This window comes from Hirundo rustica, chromosome 24 (assembly GCF_015227805.2).
Source record: "Hirundo rustica isolate bHirRus1 chromosome 24, bHirRus1.pri.v3, whole genome shotgun sequence".
NCBI classification, from domain to species: domain Eukaryota; kingdom Metazoa; phylum Chordata; class Aves; order Passeriformes; family Hirundinidae; genus Hirundo; species Hirundo rustica.
In genome coordinates, this window is record NC_053473.1 from 6,220,913 (window position 1) to 6,240,724 (window position 19,812).

The 19,812-nt window shown below is 52.5% G+C and overlaps 1 protein-coding gene across 5 annotated transcripts; it reads left to right on the plus strand.

Annotated features, from left to right (window-relative positions):
• Positions 1–88: 88 nt before the first annotated feature.
• On the plus strand, positions 89–18,294 carry RBBP5 (RB binding protein 5, histone lysine methyltransferase complex subunit). Of its 5 annotated transcripts, none has more exons than XM_040085325.1 (14): positions 89–196; positions 759–784; positions 928–1,100; positions 2,222–2,362; positions 3,660–3,822; positions 5,062–5,171; positions 5,311–5,430; positions 6,409–6,562; positions 6,952–7,023; positions 7,372–7,489; positions 8,601–8,670; positions 10,328–10,557; positions 11,943–12,137; positions 15,977–18,294. In XM_040085325.1, exons 1-14 carry the CDS (start codon positions 178–180, stop codon positions 16,003–16,005), a joined length of 1,620 nt encoding a protein of 539 aa, XP_039941259.1. In that variant the 5' UTR covers positions 89–177; the 3' UTR covers positions 16,006–18,294. The 5 variants fall into 5 exon arrangements, with proteins under 5 accessions (XP_039941259.1, XP_039941260.1, XP_039941261.1 ...); XM_040085326.1 differs by having other exon boundaries at positions 15,980–18,294; XM_040085327.1 differs by having other exon boundaries at positions 11,943–12,020.
• The last annotated feature ends 1,518 nt before the right edge of the window (positions 18,295–19,812 follow it).

The following is a 19,812-nucleotide window of genomic DNA, read 5'->3' on the forward strand; positions in this document are numbered from 1 at the left end:
CGGGAGCGAGCGGAGCCGCTGCCCGAGCCCGCGGGGACGGGCGGGCGGAGCCGGGCCGGGAGGCGCCGGGAGCCGCGGCCGAGGGAAGCAGCGGCGGTCGGGGCGGGCGAGCGGCGCCGGGCAGGGCCCCGCGGGTCTTTCGGCTACGGGAGAGGAGGGAGCGGGAGCGGCGGCGCGATGAACCTGGAGCTGCTCGGTGCGAACGGGAACGGGAGGGGGAAATGGGGAATGGGGAATGGGGAATGGGAGCGGGAATAGGAGAGGGAGCGGGAACGGGGGCGGGAGTGGGAACGGGGTGCGAGCGGGGCGCTGCGGGACCGGCAGGTGGCGGGAAAGGGAACGGGAATGGGGAATGGGAAATGGGAAATGGGGAATGGGAGCGGGAATAGGAGAGGGAGCGGGAATAGGAGAGGGAGCGGGAATGGGAACGGGAGCGGGAGTGGGAACGGGGTGCGAGCGGGGCGCTGCGAGACCGGCAGGTGGCGGGAATGGGAAGGGGAACGGGGAAGGAGGTGGGAACCGGGGGCGGCGGCGAGACCGACTTGGAGCTGCTGGGTGCGCACGGGCACGGGATGAGAGGGCGGCGCGGCTGGGAACGGGAACGGGGAGCGAGCGGGGCTGGGCCGGGGCCGGTGCCGGTACCGGGGCGGGGTGAGCCGGGCTGGGCCGGGGCCGGGGCCGGTACCGGGGCGGGGGGAGCCGGGCAGGCTCGGCGGGGCCGCCTCTCGCTCAGCCGCCGCCTTCCCCTTCCTCTGCAGAGTCCTTCGGCCAGAACTACCCCGAGGTAACCGCGCTCCCACCCCGGAGCGTCCCCCGAGCCCTTCCCCGGCGGCGGGGCCGGGTCCAAGCGGCTCTGCCCGGCTCCGGCCGGGTTTTCCCGGCTCCGGCCGGGTCTGAGCGGGCGCGGGCGCTGCGCTGTCCCCGCAGGAGGCGGACGGGACCCTGGACTGTATCAGCATGGCCCTGACGTGCACCTTCAACCGCTGGGGCACCCTGCTCGCCGTGGGCTGCAACGACGGCAGGATCGTCATCTGGGACTTCCTGACCCGCGGCATCGCCAAGATCATCAGCGCGCACATCCACCCCGTGTGCTCGCTGTGGTGAGCCCGGGAGGCGCGGGGATCCCGCTGGGGTTGTGGGCATCCCTCTGGGATCCCGCTGGAACTGCGGGAATCCCTCTGGGATCCCGCTGGGGTTGTGGGCATCCCTCTGGGATCCCGCTGGGGTTGTGGGCATCCCTCTGGGATCCCGCTGGGGTTGTGGGCATCCCTCCGGGATCCCGCTGGGACTGCGGGAATCCCTCTGGGATCCCGCTGGGATTGTGGGCATCCCTCTGGGATCCCGCTGGGACTGCGGGAATCCCTCTGGGATCCCGCTGGGACTGTGGGAATCCCTCTGGGATCCCGCTGGGATTGTGGGCATCCCTCTGGGATCCCGCTGGGGTTGGGGGGATCCCGCTGGGGTTGGGGGGATCCCGCTGGAATTCGCTCCCCGGGATGGAGGGAGGGTGGGGTTGGGATGTGCCAGGGATGGAGCAGCTCTGCCAGGGACGGGTGCAGGGAGAGGAATCTTTGGGTTTTCCAGTGCTTGGAGGGGATCCAGGAGAGCTGGAGAGGGATTTGGGATAAGGGATGGAGGGACAGGAGGCAGGGAGTGGATTCCCGCTGCCAGGGTTGGGTGGGATGTTGGGAAGGGATTCTTCCCTGGGAGGGTGGGAGGGGCTGGGATGGAATTCCCAGAGAATCTGTGGTTGTTCTGTCCCTGGGAGTGTCCCAGCCTGGGATAGTGGAAGGTGTGGGCGCTGGAAAAGGCTGGGATTTAAGCTTCATTCCAACCCAGACCATTCCATGTTTTTTGTCAGGAATTGCATTTTCCCTTTTGAATTTTTCCCTGCCATTATTCCCTCTGGGCTGTCAGATTTCCCTCTGAGCTCCTTTCCCTCCTGGCGGTGTTTGATTCCTTTAAGGAATAGCGTTATTGGGCATTCCCTGATCTCCTTTCCCCCCTGGCAGAGTTTTAAGGAATAACTTTGTTGGGCATTCCCTCAGCTCCTTTCCCCCCTGGCAGCACTTTAAGGAATAACTTCATTGGGAATTCCCTGAGCTCCTTTCCCCCTTGGCAGCACTTTAAGAAATAACTTTGTTAGGAATTCCCTGAGCTCCTTTCCCCCGGCAGCGTTTTAAGGGATAACTGTGTTGGGAATTCCCTCCCTGTGCCGCAGCTGGAGCCGGGACGGGCACAAGCTGGTCAGCGCCTCCACAGACAACATCGTGTCGCAGTGGGACGTGCTGTCCGGGGACTGTGACCAGAGGTTCCGCTTCCCCTCGCCCATCCTCAAAGTCCAGTACCACCCCCGGGACCAGTAAGTGTCCTGGGAGCAGACTGGGACGCTCCCGGGGGGCCGGAGCCGCCGCCGCTTCGGCGTTCCTCGGGGGTTTTTTTCCAGGTGTGATCTGGAATTCCAGGTTTTGGGGAGGATCGGGGTGGGAGGGAACTCGTGGAGATCGGCACTGGAAGCGTTTGCTGGGGTTTAAAATTCCTGCACAAGCTCAGGGATGGGAGGGGAGTTAGAGCAGACCCGAACTGGGCAGCGTTTGGCTGTTTAAGTACTAAAAATAAAACAACAAAATCAGAAATGTCCTGAATTCCTCGATAGATCCAGCTCAATGCTTTGCTTTGCTGTAAACATGGAAATCCTCTTCAAAAACATCCCGAATTCCTCCATCCATCTCAATGCTTTGCTTTGCTGTAAATGTGGAAATCCTCTTCCAAAATATCCTGAATTCCTCCCTCCATCTCAATGCTTTGCTTTGCTGTAAATGTGGAAATGCTCTTCCAAAATATCCCAAATTCCTCCATCCATCTCAATGCTTTTTTTGCTCTAAAAGTGGAAATCCTTTTCCAAAATATCCTGAACTCCTCCATCTGTTTGAAACTTTTTTGCTCTAAAAGTAGAAATCCTTTTCCAAGATCCTCTGAATTCCTCAACCCTGCTCAATCCTTTTTTGCTCTAAACGTGGAAGTCCTTTTCCAAAACACCCTGAACCCCTCCATTCATCTCAATGTTTTGCTTTGCTGTAAATGTGGAAATCCTCTTCTAAAATATCCTGAATTCCTCCATCCATCTCAATGCTTTTTTGCTGTAATCATGGAAATCCTTTTCCAAGATACTCTGAATTCCTCAACCCTGCTCAATCCTTTTTTGCTCTGAACACGGAAACAATTTTCCAAAACACCCCGAACCCCTCCATCCATCTCAATGCCATTTTTGCTCTAAACGTGGAAATCCTTTTCCAAAACACCCCGAACCCCTCCATCCATCTCAATGCCATTTTTGCTCTAAACGTGGAAATCCTTTTCCAAAACACCCCGAACCCCTCCATCCACCTCAATGCCATTTTTGCTCTAAACGTGGAAATCCTTTTCCAAAACACCCCGAACCCCTCCATCCGTCTCAGTGCCATTTTTGCTCTAAACGTGGAAATCTTTTCCAAAGCACCCTGAGCCCCTCCATCCACCTCAATGCCATTTTTGCTCTAAACACGGAAACAATTTTCCCAAACACCCTGAACCCCTCCATCCGTCTCAATCCTTTTTCCCCCGCTCCCCCGGGCGCTCCTTTCCGGAGGGCGGCGTTCCCAGGTTCCCCTCTTTCCCAGGAACAGGGTGCTGGTGTGTCCCATGAAGTCGGCGCCGGTGATGCTGACGCTCTCCGACTCCAAGCACGTGGTGCTGCCCGTGGACGACGACTCCGACCTCAACGTGGTGGCCTCGTTCGACCGGAGAGGGGAATACATCTACACCGGGAACGCCAAGGGCAAGGTCAGCCCCGCTCCTCGGGGCGCTGCGGCGGGAGTCTCCCGTGGGAAGGGGCGGCTCGGGCCTCGGGAGCGCCCGGGGCGGTTCCGGGGCTTTTCATCCCCGAGGGATCCCTGGAGGCGGCAGCGAGCGCTCGGGGCGGGGATTGGGCATCCCGAGGGACGAGGGGCACGGGCCGGGGGAACGGGGAGGGGTTTGGGATACAGGGACGGATTTGGGATACAGGTGAGGGGCACGGGCCAGGGGAACGGGGAGGGGTTTGGGATACAGGGATGGATTTGGGATACAGGGATGGATTTGGGATACAGGTGAGGGGCACGGGCCGGGGGAACAGGGAGGGGTTTGGGATACAGGGATGGATTTGGGATACAGGTGAGGGGCACGGGGAGGGATTTAGGGAACAGGGAGGGGTTTGGGATACAGGGATGGATTTGGGATACAGGTGAGGGGCACGGGGAGGGATTTAGGGAACAGGGAGGGGTTTGGGATACAGGGATGGATTTGGGATACAGGTGAGGGGCACGGGGAGGGATTTAGGGAACAGGGAGGGGTTTGGGATACAGGGATGGATTTGGGATACAGGGATGGATTTGGGATACAGGTGAGGGGCACAGGAATGGATTTGGGGAACAGGGACAGGTGCAGAGATGGATTTGGGGCACAGGAATGGATTTGGGGAACAGGGACAGGTGCAGAGATGGATATGGAGAACAGGGACAGGTGCAGAGATGGATTTGGGGCACAGGAATGGATTTGGGGAGCAGGGAGGGGTTTGGGGAACACGGAGGGATTTAGGGAACAGGTGAGGGGCACAGAGATGGATTTGGAGAACAGGGACAGGTGCAGAGATGGATATGGAGAACAGGGACAGGCACAGAGATGGGTTTGGAGAACAGGAATGGATTTGGTGTACAGGTGAGGGGCACAGGGAGGGATTTAGGGATAGGTGAGAGACACAGGGATGGATTTGGGGAACGGGTGAGGGCACAGGAATGGATTTGGGGACCAAGGACAGGCGCAGAGATGGCTGCAGGGTTTGAGGAGCAGCTGAGGGATTAGTTGATGATCCTGGAGGGGTTTTCCAAGCTCGGGGATCCTGGGATCTTTGTCTGACTCTGACACATTTCTGGGATGTTTTCCTGACCTTTCTGTCTCAGCAGTTCCCGCAGTGTGCCCAGGTGGGCTCCCAGGGTTCTGTTTCAGGTGAAGCCACTGATTGTTCTCTGTCTGCTCAATCTTCAGATCTTGGTCTTAAAAACAGACACTCAGGATCTTGTTGCTTCCTTCAGAGTGACCACAGGGACCAGCAACACCACGGCCATAAAATCCATCGAGTTCGCCCGCAAAGGGAGGTGAGCGCCGCCGGGGCCGGTCCCGGAGCTGCACAGGGCTCCTCCAAACCCCCTCAGTCCCGCCGCAGCACGGGAGTTTTGGGCGGTGGTGTGGGGGTTTTTTTTTATTTTCCAGTGATTTGTCCCCGTTCTCCTGCAGCTGCTTCCTGATCAACACGGCCGACCGGATCATCCGCGTGTACGACGGGCGGGAGATCCTCACGTGCGGCCGCGACGGAGAGCCCGAGCCCATGCAGAAACTGCAGGACCTGGTCAACAGGTGAGGGCACGGGGGGTCTGGGGAACGGGAATGGGTCTGGGGGACAGGAATGGGTCTGGGGGACAGGGGAGGGGCACAGGAATGGGTCTGGGGGACAGGGGAGGGGCACGGGGGGGATTTGGGAAAAAGGAATGGATTTGGGGGACAGGTGAGGGGCACAGGAAGGGGTTTGGGAAACAGGAATGGATTTGGGGGACAGGGGAGGGGCACAGGAAGGGGTTTGGGAAACAGGAATGGATCTGGGGGACAGGGGAGGGGCACAGGAAGGGGTTTGGGAAAAAGGAATGGGTCTGGGGAGCAGGAATGGATTTAGGGAACACGGGAAAGGCACAGGAATGGGCTTGGGGCACTGGGATCGGTTTGGAGAACAGGGACAGGCACAGGAATGGGTTTGGGGGACAGGGATGGATTTGGGGGACAGGAATGGATTTGTGGAACAGGGTAGAGGCACAGGGATGGATTTAGAGAACAGGGACAGGGACAGGGGTGGGTTTGGAGAACAGGGACAGGCACAGGGATGGATTTGGAGAGCAGGAATGGATTTGTGGAACAGGGTAGAGGCACAGGGATGGATTTGGAGAACAGGGACAGGGGTGGGTTTGGGGAGCAGGCACAGGGATCTCTGCCCCTTTTCCCTGGGTGTGCAGCCACTGGAAAAGGCTCCCCAGGGAATTGTCACCCCCAAAGGCTGTGGGAGGTTTGGCCAACGCCCTCAGGGATGCACTGGGGGGGTTTGGGGGGTCTGTGCAGGGCCGGGGCTGGATCAGTGATCCTGGTGGGTCCTTTTCCCCTGGGGATATTCCCTGTGGAGTATCCCGTGTGCCTGGGGGCAGTTCCCATCCCGCTCCCCACGCCGAGGACACAAATCCTCCTCCGGGATTCGCCCGGAACACCTTGAGCCCTGAACACAGCGTGCAGGGCGAAACCCCCCCCAGGCAGAAGATCCAGGGCCTGATCCCTGTTTTTCCCTGGCTGCAGGACCCCCTGGAAGAAGTGCTGCTTCTCGGGGGACGGGGAGTACATCGTGGCGGGCTCTGCCCGGCAGCACGCGCTCTACATCTGGGAGAAGAGCATCGGCAACCTGGTGAAAATCCTGCACGGCACGCGCGGGGAGCTGCTGCTGGACGTGGCGGTGAGGCGGCTCCCGGCTGCCGGGCCGGCCCTGGGGCTTTGGGGTTCACACTGCCCCTGTTTCAGGGGGTTTGGGGTTCACACTGCCCCTGTTTCAGGGGGATTGGGGTTCACACTGCCCCTGTTTCAGGGGGATTGGGGTTCACACTGCCCCTGTTTCAGGGGGTTTGGGGTTCACACTGCCCCGGCTCCCTTTGCTCAGGGGGTTTGGGGTTCACACTGCCCCTGTTTCAGGGGGTTTGGGGTTCACACTGCCCCTGTTTCAGGGGGTTTGGGGTTCACACTGCCCCTGTTTCACGGGGTTTGGGGTTCACACTGCCCCTGTTTCAGGGGGTTTGGGGTTCACACTGCCCCGGCTCCCTTTGCTCAGGGCGTTTTTCTCTCCGCCAGTGGCACCCGGTGCGGCCGATCATCGCCTCCATTTCCAGCGGCGTGGTTTCCATATGGGCTCAGAACCAAGTGGTGAGTCGGGGTTCGGGGTTCGGGGTTCCCGTGGGAATGGGGCCTGGCACAGGGAAATTGTGGCTGCTCCGTCCCTGGAAGGGTCCCAGGTGGGCTTGGAGCAGCCTGGGATAGGGAGAGGAGTGGAGATGACGATCCCTTCCGAGCCAAACCATCCCGGGATTCCGTGTGCTGCTTTGGGAGGGATTTTGGGAATAAATCCTTCCTGGGACTTCCCAGCTCTCCTCCTCGTCCCCACATCCACGTTTTAAACCCCTCCAGGATGTTTAATTCCTTGGAATTGGAGGAATCCAGCGCTGTTTGGATGAACTAAATCTGCTTTTCTCCCCTTTTTTCTTTTTTTTAAAGGAAAACTGGAGCGCCTTCGCCCCAGACTTCAAGGAGCTGGACGAGAACGTGGAATACGAGGAGAGGGAATCGGAATTCGACATCGAGGACGAGGATAAGAGCGAGCCGGAGCAGACAGGTGCTGCCCAGGGAATTCCCGGAGAATTCCCGGAGAATTCCCAGCTTCCCTGGGATCCTCGGCATCCCTCCCGGCCACGCGGTGGTGCCCAAAACCGAGGGAAAAAATAAAATGAATCCTGGGATGTGAAAAACGATGGGATGAGGATGGTTCCTGGCTCTCCTCGTTAGCAGTGCTTCCTGTGAAAGCGCTTCCCGTAATTGCGTTAATTGGATTTTAGCAGTGTTTTATATTTTAATGTGAATTTTTGGGGGTTTGTTTTCTGCTTTAGTGGGAAATGTTTTATTTCATGCTGTAATGAAATATTTTAGGTTTGTTTTGTGCTCTAATATGAATTATTTTAGGGGGATTTTTGTGCTTTGATAGGAAATATTTTAGGGGGGGTTTTTTTCTGCTTTAATGTGACATTTTAGGTTTGTTTTGTGCTTTAATATGAATTATTTTAGGGGGATTTTTGTGCTTTGATAGGAAATATTTTAGGGGTTTTTTTTCTGCTTTAATGTGACATTTTAGGTTTGTTTTGTGCTTTAATATGAATTATTTTAGGGGGATTTTTGTGCTTTAATAGGAAATATTTAAGTTTGTTTCCTGCTTTAAAGTGAATATTTTAGGCTTGTTTTGTCCTTTAATTGGAAATATTTTAGGTTTGGTTTCTGCTTTATCAGGAGTTGTTTTAGGTTTTTTTTGCTTCAAAAGGAAATATTTTAGATTTTCCTTGTGCTTTAATAAGAAATTTTGGATTTGTTTTCTGCTTTAATAGGAAATACTTTAGGGAGTTTTTGTGCTTTAACAAGAAATATTTTAGGGGTTTTTTTTGGGCTTTAATCTGAGTTATTTCAGGTTTGTTTTGTGCTGTAATAGGAAATATTTTAGGTTTGTTTTGTGCTTTAATAGGAAATATTTCAGGTTTGTTTTGTGCTGTAATAGGAAATATTTCAGGTTTGTTTTGTGCTTTAATAGGAGATAATTTAGGTTTGTTTTGTGCTTTGACAAGAAGCTTTTTGGTGGTTTATTTTCCTGTTTTCTCGGGACATGTCCCGGGTTATTTTTTGCCGTGACAGGGAGCGCCCCGGGTGTTTTCCCCCTGTAATTCCCGTTTTCCCTGGCTCAGGTGCCGATGCTGCGGAGGATGAGGAGGTGGACGTGACCAGCGTGGATCCCATCGCCGCCTTCTGCAGCAGGTGCCGGAGCTGAGCACAGGAGGAGCCGGTTAAACCCTGCAGAGCAGCCCCTTGATACAGCCCCAGAGCCCCTCTAGGAACCACAAACATTCCTGTTATAGAACACAAAATTCCCTCTATGAACCGAAAACATTCCTGTTATAGAACCCAAAATTCCCTCTATGAACCAGAAACATTCCTGTTATAAAACACAAAATTCCCTCTATGAGCCGAAAACATTCCTGTTATAAAAAACAAAATTCCCTCTATGAACTGAAAACATTCCTGTTATAAAAAACAAAATTCCCTCTATGAGCCGAAAACATTCCTGTTATAGAACCCAAAATTCCCTCTATGAGCCGAAAACATTCCTGTTACAAAACTCAAAATTCCCTCTATGAACTGAAAACATTCCTGTTATAAAAAACAAAATTCCCTCTATGAGCCAAAAACATTCCTGTTATAGAACCCAAAATTCCCTCTATGAGCCGAAAACATTCCTGTTATAGAACCCAAAATTCCCTCTATGAACTGAAAAAATTCCTGTTATAAAAAACAAAATTCCCTCTATGAACTGAAAACATTCCTGTTATAAAACCCAAAATTCCCTCTATGAACTGAAAAAATTCCTGTTATAAAAAACAAAATTCCCTCTATGAACTGAAAACATTCCTGTTATAGAAACCCAAAATTCCCTTTAAACATTCCTGTTATAAACAAAAAAAATTCCTGTTATAAAACCCAAAGTTCCCTTTAAACATTCCTTTTATCAATCACAAAATTCCCTTTATAAACCAAAAAATTCCTGTTATAAACAATAAAATTCCCTTTAAACATTTGCCTTTATAAAATCTCAAATTTCCTTTATAAACCATAAAATTTCTCTTATAAGACCCAAAATTCCCTTTAAACATTCCTTTTATCAATCACAAAATTCCCTTTATAAACCAAAAAAATCCTGTTATAAGCCACAAAATTCCCTTTAAACATTCCTTTTATAAGCCACAAACTGCCTGTTATAAACAGCCAAATTCCTTTTAAACATTCCTTTTATCAATCACAAAATTCCCTTTATAAACCACAAAACTCCTGTTACAAACAACCGAATTCCATTTATGAACCACGACATTCCCTGTAAACATTCCCCTTATAAACCCCAGCATTCCCTTTAAATATTCCCATTCCAAACCCCAAAATTCCCATTCCAAACCCCAAAATCCCCATCCCAAACCCCACATCCCCTTTACCAAACCCCAAAATTCCCTTTACCAAACCCCAAAATCCCCATTCCAAACCCGAAATCCCCTTTACCAAACCCCAAAATTCCCATTCCAAACCCTACGTCCCCACTCCAACCCCCACCATCCCCATTCCCAACCCCACCATTCCCACTCCACACCCCAAAATCCCCATTCCCAACCCCCAAATCCCCATTCCCAACCCCATCACCCCATTCCACACCCCAAAATCCCCACTCCACACCCCACCATCCCCATTCCATGCCCCAAAATCCCCATTCCCAACCCCACCATCCCCATTCCACACCCCAAAATCCCCATTCCCAACCCCACCATCCCCATTCCCAATCCCACCATCCCCATTCCCACCCCATTCCCGCCCCGTTCCCGCCCCCCCCGGACCCCGATTTCCGACGCTGCCCGCGTTCCCGTCCCGCCAGCGACGAGGAGCTGGAGGATTCCCGGGCGCTGCTCTACCTGCCCATCGCTCCCGAGGTGGAGGATCCCGAGGAGAATCCCTACGGGCCGCCCCCGGACGCCGTGCCCGGAGCGCTGCCCGACGAGGGGCTGGGCGCCGACAGGAAGCGCCCCGGCTCCTCGGACGGGCCGCAGGCGCCCCGCAAAAAACCCAAAACCACCAACATCGAGCTCCAGGGAGTCCCCAACGACGGTGCGTGGCGGCCTGGGGGGGAACGGAGGGATCCCATCCCGGGATTTGGGGTTTGGGGCCTTGGGAGGGATCCCATCCCGGGGTTTGGGGTTTGGGGAGGGATCCCATCCCGGGGTTTGGGGTTTGGGGCCTTGGGAGGGATCCCATCCCGGGGTTTGGGGTTTGGGGAGGGATCCCATCCCGGGGTTTGGGATTTGGGGAGGGATCCCATCCCGGGATTTGGGGTTTGGGGTTTGGGGAGGGATCCCATCCCGGGGTTTGGGGTTTGGGGAGGGATCCCATCCTGGGGTTTGGGGTTTGGGGCCTGGGGAGGGATCCCATCCCAGGGTTTGGGGCCTTGGGAGGGATCCCATCCCGGGATTTGGGGTTTGGGAGGGATCCCATCCTGGGATTTGGGGTTTGGGAGGGATCCCATCCCGGGATTTGGGGTTTGGGGTTTGGGGAGGGATCCCATCCTAGGATTTGGGGTTTGGGGTTTTGGGAGGGATCCCATCCTGGGATTTGGGGTTTTGGGAGGGATCCCATCCCGGGATTTGGGGTTTGGGGTTTTGGGAGGGATCCCATCCCGGGATTTGGGGGTTTGGGAGCGATCTGGTCTCATGGGATCCCATCCTGGGATTTGAGGGTTTAGGCTTTGGGAGGGATCTGATCTCAAGGGATCCCATCTCAGGATTTGGGGGTTTGGGAGGGATCGGATCCCAAGGGATCCCATCCCAGGATTTGGGATTTGGGGTCTTGGGAGGGATCTGATCTCAAGGGTTTGGGGTTTTTTAAGGGATCTCCTCCCAAGGGGTTTGGGGAGGGATTCAGTCCCGAGGGATTCAGTCCCAAGGGATTTGGGGTTTGGGGAGGGATCCAATCCCAAGGGGTTTGGGGTTTTGGAAGGGATCCAGTGCCAAGCGTTTTGAGGTTTTGGGAGGGATCTGATCGAGGATTTCAGGTGGTCAGGAGGGATCTGATCCAGCATTTCAGGGTTTCGGGAGGGATCCAGTCCCCTGTGTTTTTTCCGTGAATTTCTCCTTGCTTGGGAGTTGCTCTTGCAGCAGCTTCAGAGCTCCACATTTTCCCACACACCTCACCCCAAATCCCCATTTTCCCGCACACTTTACACCATAACTCACCCCAAATCCCCATTTTCCCCCACACCTCACCCCAAATCCCCATTTTCCCGCACACTTTACACCACACCCCACCCCAAATCCCCATTTTCCCGCACACTTTACACCACACCCCACCCCAAACCCCCATTTTCCCCTCATTCCCCCCACACCTCACCCCAAACCCCCATTTTCCCGCACACTTTACACCACACCCCACCCCAAACCCCCGTTTTCCCCCCATTCCCCCCACACCTCACCCAAACCCCGCTCTCCCCGCTCTCCCAGAGGTGCACCCGCTGCTGGGCGTGAAGGGCGACGGTAAATCCAAGAAGAAGCAGGCGGGCAGGCCCAAAGGATCAAAAGGTAAAGACAAAGACTCTCCATTTAAGCCGAAACTCTACAAAGGGGACAGAGGTTCTTTACCTCTGGAAGGAGCGGCCAAGGGCAAGGTGCCGGCGGAGCTGGGCCAGCCCCTGACAGGTAAGGAACCGCCGTCGCCTCCTCGGTGGCCTCGCTTTGTCACCCCCTGCCTCCTGAAAGCCTCGCCGGCTCCCCGAAATTCCTCCCTCCCCGCTCAGCTGCTGGCAAGGACGGGCAAAAGCTGCGGTTTTGGGGGGGTTTGCCGGTGTTTTTCTGTAAAAAAAACCAAAAAAACCCCCCGAGTTCTGCTCGTGAGAGAGCTGGGGAGATGGATTTCCACCCTGGAGGGGTTCGGTGGGTGCTGAGCTGCTCCTGAATTGAAATTGTTTTAATTGGTTCGGTTCCTTGGCTCGGCTCCTGCAGGAGCTGTGAGATGGGCAGGGCTGGGGTTGAGTTTTGAGGGAAAATGGGGATGAGGAGGGATTCTGCGGTTCTGTGGGTGCTGGGAGCCGTTCATAAATCAAAACTCATTTTAATTCCTTCAATTCCTTCCCTCAGCTCCTTTAGAAATTATAAAATACCTGAATTTTAGTTGATTTTGGGGGGGGAAATGGGAATGAGGAAAGATTCTGCGGTTCTGTGGGTGCTGGGAGCCGTTCATAAATTAAAACTCAATTAAATTCCTTCAATTCCTTCCCTCAGCTCCTTTAGAAATGAGAAAATACCTGAATTTTAGTTGATTTTGGGGGGGAAATGGGAATGAGGAAAGATTCTGCAGTTTTGTGGGTGCTGGGAGCCGTTCATAAATTAAAACTCAATTAAATTCCTTCAATTCCTTCCCTCAGCTCCTTTAGAAATGAGAAAATACCTGAATTTTAGTTGATTTTGGGGGGGAAATGGGAATGAGGAAAGATTCTGCAGTTTTGTGGGTGCTGGGAGCTGTTCATAAATCAAAACTCATTTTAATTCCTTCAATTCCTTCCCTCAGCTCCTTTAGAAATGAGAAAATACCTGAATTTTAGTTGATTTTGGGGGGGGAAATGGGAATGAGGAAAGATTCTGCAGTTTTGTGGGTGCTGGGAGCTGTTCATAAATTAAAACTCATTTTAATTCCTTCAGTTCCCTCCCTCAGCTCCTGCAGAAATTATGGAATGGGCAGGTCTGGGGTTGAGTTTTGAGGGGGAAATGGGAATGAGGAAAGATTCTGCAGTTTTGTTGGTGCTGGGAGCTGTTCATAAAACTCATTTTAATTCCTTCCCTCAGCTCCTTTAGAAATTATAAAATATCTGGATTTTGCTTGATTTTTCGGGGGAAATAAGGATTCTGAAGTTTTGTGGGTGCTGGGAGCTGTTCATAAATTAAAACTCGTTTTAATTCCTTCCCTCAGCTCCTTTAGAAATGAGAAAATATTGGAATTTTGGTTGATTTTGGGGGGGAAATGGGAATGGGGAAGGATTCTGCAGTTATTTTGTGCCATCATTGACAGAGCAGAGGGGGGGAAGAAGGAGCATCAAAAAAAATTTGAGGAAAAAAAAACCCCTGGGATAAAATCCAGGAGCTGCATTTCCTAATCCCAGCTGTGCTGCAGCCCTTGAACTCCAGTTGAACTCCAGTTGAATTCCAGTTGAATTCCAGTTTAAACTCCTGTGGCGGCACAGCAGGAGAAATTTGGGATTTTCCTCCTTCACACTTGCTGCAAATTGGGAAAAATTGGGATTTTCCCCCCTTTTTTTGCCATATTTTGCTCTCTGCCAGAGGGTTGAATCCCAGCCTGATCTCAAACATTCCCCATTATCCAATTTCCCTTTTTTGGGGGGATTTTTTGGGAAAAGCTCCTCCAGGCCCAGCACAGAGGGCACAATTTTGGCTGCAGTGATGATTTTTTAAAAAAAGTATTTTAATCCAGAACTCATGGCTGGGATAAAACCCAGCTCCAGAGACGGATTTGGTGGATGGAATTTTGCATTTCCTTGGTTCCAGCAGCTGCTGCCGTGGATTTTAGGCTTGCCAGGAGTGATTTATTCCCTCTTTTCCTCCCCTTCCTGCTCAGCTCCTTGCTGTTGCTTGTCCTGATCCTCGTTACTTCCAGGAATTTTTTCATGGAAAACCCTTGGGGATGTTTCTGCCTGGAAAAGTCCGGGGCTGGAACAACCTCGGGTGGGATTTGCGTGGCTGGGGGGGAATTTTGGGGGGTTTTCCAGGTTTTTTTGGGTGTTTTCAAGGATGGCAGGGATCACCTGGATCCTGGGTTGGAGATCATTAATCTCGTGCTAATTCTTGCTTTCATCGCTGCTAATTAATATAATTAACAGCAGAAATGAGAGAGGGTCATGGCCTGGAAGCTGAACATTGGGAGTTCCCAGGAGAATTCCAATCCTTGGCTTCCAAACGTTGCTGGATCCTCGGATTTTCCGTGTTGGAAGGGGCTGGATGGGCAGGGGGTGCTCTCAGAAAAGAAAAATGCTTTGATTTTTAATTAACACTGAATTTTTAATTAATGTCGATTTTTTTAATTAACCCTGAACTACTTGGGGGGTGCTGACTGTAACTTTGTGCTCAGCTGCTGTTCCCAATTCCCGGTTTTCTGTGGAGCTTGGAGTTACTCCCTCGCTGGGAAATCCCATTCCCGATCCCTCTGGGATGTTCCAAACTCCTTTCCTGGTTTTTCTGCTTTTCCCCTCTCCTTTTCCTGTTTGGGAGGATTTTGGTGTGGATTTGCTGTTGGTGCAGGAAATTCTGGGATTTATTTCCCTGCTTTTGGCTCGGGATGAGATTCCTGAGCCAACCTGGGAAATTTGTTTTCCCCAAAAATGGCTTTAGGCTCAAATTCCACTCGGTTTTCCCATCGGCTGGAGGTGGCAGAGCTCCCTAAAAATCTGCTTTTTAGGCTTTGGGGGCGTTTCCCAGGCAGGTTTGGGATGAAGGGAAAAAAATTCCTGCCTGGAATGGTGAGGAGCTCCCAGAGGAGTCCCTGGAAGTGTCCGAGGATTGAGGTTGGAGCATCCCGGGCTCGTGGGAGGTGTCCCTGCCCATGGAATGGGATTTCAGCTCCTTTCCCACCCAACCCGTGACATTCCATGAAAAATCCACGTTCTCATGGAATTCCTGACCTCCTGCAGCCCTGAGCTGGGAGGATCCAGTGGATTCCCAGCGCATCCCAGTGCTGGGATCTCTGGAGGAGCCACGTCCCTCGGCTCTTCCCAGACCCACAGAATTCCATGGAATTCTCTCTTTCCTTTCTCCTCTTCACGCCTGGCACCTAAAAATTCCCAAAATTTTGGGCCTCCAGCTTTTCCTCGGGGTTCCAGCACATTCCAAATTCCCATGGAATTTGGGTCCAGGCTCCCTTTTCCCACCCTGGCTGCACGGAGTGGGAATTCTGAGTCCTGCAGGAACTAACCCGGGGCTGAAGCAGAATTTTCCTGGAAAAACCTTTGGGATTTCCGTGTGGGAGCCGCGTGCCTGGGGCTGGGATTAATTCTCTCGTGCGTGCTGGCAGAAAAACGTTAAAATCAGATTTTTGTGTTAAACTCAGCTTTTTTTTTAAAAACAAAAAGAGCAATTCCATCGTTTTTACAGTCTGGAATAAATCCCTCCGCTCCGGCCTCACCCAGGCTTAGGTGGGGCTCGATTTCCTTGGGGTTTGCTCGGAAATTTTGGGAATTAGAGGTTATTTGGGCACCAGGTAAGTTTGGGAATAAAGAATTCCTCATCCTCCCAGATTCTCCACGAAATCCCGGAGCTGTCAACGAGCAGCCTCTTGGTGCTGAAATTTTGGGGTTTTTAGCTACAAAAATCTCACCCTCTCCCGTTTTTTTTCCTGCCGTCTCCCGGTTTTTGGGGTTTTGTTTTTCCCTGCATTTCCCATTTTTTTTTCCCTGCTCCTTTCGGGGCTCTCTGGTTTCTGGGAGCCTCTGGGCGGGGCTGCACACTCATTTTCCCGTCTCTGCTCTCTTTAGCAGGTGGTGCAATCTCAGAGTTGCTATGAAGACTCTTCCCTTCTCCCCCTGTCTCCTTTCCTCTCTCGGCTCCCCCCCCCGGCGTGGAAACGCTGGAATTCTCGCTGGAATTCTCGGTCGGGACTGGCACAGACTGAATTCCGTGGATTCTTGGGGAGATGTGGGGCAGGAGTGACTCTGCCGGGGGGAGCAGCCCCCGTGCCCCCGCTGCCTCTGCGCGGATCGGGCGCGGCCGGCCCGGGAACGCTCCCACCCTGCTCCAGCCGGGAATTCCGGGGGCAAATCCCGGCCCCGAGCCACCCGAGCCCCTTCCCTGCCGCTCCAGAGCCTCTCCACCTCTATCTCCCGAAACCTCTCATCATTCCCGGATGGAAGGACGCCCCAAAGTGGGAATTTGGGTTCCTGACTGCATCCTGCAGAGTTCCCCTTTTCCAGCTGGGAATTCCCAGCTCTGAGCCCCTTCCTGCCCGGCTTCTCCCGGCTGACAGGATCGGGGTGGGGCGCTGAGCCCAGCCCGGATTTTCAGGAATTTCCGGTGGGATGTGAGGAGCTGAGGCCCCTCTGGAATCTGCCGTGGGTTTGTGTTTATTTCTCCCGCTCTGCCCGTGGCAGAAGGAGCAGCTTTAGGAAAAAACCTCATTTTCCAGTGGTTTTATTTTTCCCAGCCTGTGATTCCCAAAGCTCTGCTGGGATTCCCTCCTGTCCTTTCCAGTGGTTTTGTTCCTCCTCTTTTCATGGGAAAAGCTCCTCCAGGAATATCCAGGCTCCTCCTTCACCGGGAGATAAATCAAAACCAATTTTATTTTTTTTCTCTCGGAACTGAAACAGAACTTTTCCGAAGGGTTTCTGTTTTTCCCACTTCTGGGTTAAAATTGGGAGCTGGCAGCTGATTCCCAACCTTTTATTCCCTCGGGATTTCCCGTAGGAATGGGAATGGCACTTCCCCTGTCCAGCACCCACAGCCTGGCACCTCTTCTCCCGCTCCAACCTCCTGATAAAAGGAAATTTCATTCCTAAATCCCATTTATTTTTTTTTTTTATTTTTCCCCAGACTGTGGAGTTTCATTGCTCTGGGTGTTCCCCCCGGTGGAATTATTGGGATTACCAGGAGTGTTTGAATTCCCTGGCTGGAAAGCAGGGAGGGAGCTGTGCAGGGGTGGATCCGCAGCCAGAGCTGCAGATCACAAAACGAGGAGAGAGGAGACATTTGGAAATCAAGAGGTTTTGAAATCCTTCCAGACTTGACGTTTTCATTCCCAGCTTTGGGGACGTTTGGGTTCATATCGGGGAATTTATGACCAGGAGTGTAAAAATTCCTTTATTTTTTTGTTCTTTTTGCTTGTGGGGTGACTCTGCCGTGCCAAAGCCTCCCCGGGCCTGAGCCCCCGAATTCCAAGTGCAGGGGCCGAGGCTCTGCAGGATGGGTGAAAGCCTGGAATTCACCCCAAATCCAGCGTTCCCTCTGTACAGTGTAAATGCCCTGCCCTTGTTTATTCCCATCCTTCTGTTGTTCCCGCCTTTATTTTATTCCCTGCTTTATTCCCATCCTTATTTTATTTCCCGGTTTATTCCCATCTTTATTTTATTCCCTGCTTTATTCCCATCCTTATTTTATTTCCTGCTTTGTCTCCATCCTTCTTTCCTGCTTTAGTCTTATCTTTGTTTCCCGGTTTATTCCCATCTTTATTTTATTTCCTGCTTTATTCCCATCCTTATTCTATTCCCTGCTTTATTCCTATCCTTATTTTATTTCCCGGTTTATTCCCAACTTTATTTCTTGCTTTGTTCCCATCCTTATTTTATTTTATTCCCAATCTTATTTTCTTTCCTGCTTCATTCCCACCGTTATTTTATTTCTCACTTTGTTCCCATCTTTGTTGCATTTCCTGTTTTTTTCCCGCCCTTATTTTATTTCCCAGCTTATTCCCATCCTTCTTCCCGGCTTTAGTCTCATCTTTATTTCCTAGTTTATTCCCATCTTTATTTTATTTCCTGCTTTATTCCCATCCTTATTCTATTCCCTGCTTTGTTCCCATCCTTATTTTATTTTATTTTATTTTATTTTATTTTATTTTATTTTATTTTATTTTATTTTATTTTATTTTATTCCCAATCTTATTTTCTTTCCTGCTTCATCCCCACCATTATTTTATTTCTCACTTCGTTCCCACCTTTGTTGTATTTCCTGTTTTATTCCCGCCCTTATTTTATTTCCCGGTTTATTCCCGTGTTTTGTACGACGTTGGATCAGCCCCTGCCGTGGTGGTGGTGGTTCTGTGTTTGTAAATAAAGAGGTACCTTCCATTTCCTAAAACCCACGGGTAAATCTTGGCTTTTCCATGGAAAACTCGGGCGTTTCTGTCACGCTGCAGTTCGGGAATCTTTCGGAGACGCCGTGTTCGGGGTTTTTAGGGAATTTTTGGTTTTATTGGAGGGAGAGGAGCAGATCTGGAGTAAAGCCAAACCCTGCGTGCTCAGAGAATGGGATTCCCGGAGAATTCCATCCCTGGAAGTGTCCCAGGCCGGGCTGGATGGGCTTTGGAGCATCCTGGGATTTGAGGTCCTTCCCACCCAAACCAGTCTGGAATTCCCCGCGTGCGCTCGGAGCCGGGCTGGGAAAGGAGCCGGGAGGGGATTGGGGGTGGAAAATCCTCCTGGAGCTTCGGGAATTCTTCCGTTCGATTTAAGGAGTGCGAGAAGGGGAATGGATCCGGATGTTCGTTACGAGCGGGAGAACTCGGCCAACCCGAATCCCTGTGGGAATCCAGGGATGCCAGTCAGGAGGCTCTGAGTATTATGGGATGCCTTTTCCATGAAACTGTGGTCACAAACTATGGAGAGCGTGGTTCCGTAGAGCTGGGGGCGGTTCTGGATTTTCCAGGGAAGGACACTCCAGCAGTGCATTTGTGTTTTGGGGATGCCGGAGCACCGCGTGGATCCCACCGGAATCTCCTCTCCGAGCGTTTTCCTGGGATGGCAGCGTGGGAACGATTCCTGGGGATCCACCAGCGCAGGTTCGGGGTGGGATCCCTCGGGAATGAGGGCTCTGGGAGCTCTCCCAACTCCTGTGGCTCCTTCCAAGGCTGGGAATTCCATCCAGAGCCTCTCCCGGAGCTTCCAGAGCCCTCAGCTCCCAGGATTTGCTCGGCCTTCCCTGAGGTTCTTCCTTGGAATGTTTGGGGCTGCTGTGGCCCGGCTGTGACATCAGAGCTGCTCCCATGGGAACAGCTCCAGGGCCCGGTGTGGACATGGAGTGACCGGAGCCAAGCCAGCTCAGAGCGCCCTGGATTCCTGTGGATCAGCCCAAGCAGAGGTTGGAATGTTGGGGTTGGATTTGGGGAGCTCCAGACTCCGGGATCTGTTTGTATAAGTCAGGATTGGATGGGGCCTCCATGAGGAATTGGGATTTGGGGATTTCCTCACGCTCCGCAGCGTTGTTTGGGAGGTCCTGGCAGGAATTCCTGCTGGAAATGTGGAGTTTGGTGGGCAAATGGAACTGGAGCCGCTCCTTTTCCAGTGGAAATCCACCTAAAATGAAATCCATCTAAAATAACCTGGGAAGTCTTACAGGGAGGGGAGAATTTCACTCTTGGATTTCCAAACACGCCCCAAACTGATGGAATTTGGGCAGAGTTGGATCGGATCCAATGGATCAGAGCATCCTGCTGTCCTGTTCGAAGAGCATTCCCGCTGGAATTCCTGGAATTCCCGCCCTGCTGGATCCAGTAACAGCCTTGCTGTGTGTTTTTTCAGTTGTGCCTCCGGCTCCGCATCCGGGAGGATTTTCCCAGGTGGAAGGATTAGATCTGACGGGATGTCAGAGACATCCCGAACAT

Coding starts and splice junctions, on each gene's coding strand:
- RBBP5 (XM_040085324.1), top strand. Junction 2,363..3,659: donor CAGTACCACCCCCGGGACCA/GTAAGTGTCCTG, acceptor CCTCTTTCCCAG/GAACAGGGTGCTGGTGTGTC. Junction 6,563..6,951: donor AGCTGCTGCTGGACGTGGCG/GTGAGGCGGCTC, acceptor TCTCTCCGCCAG/TGGCACCCGGTGCGGCCGAT.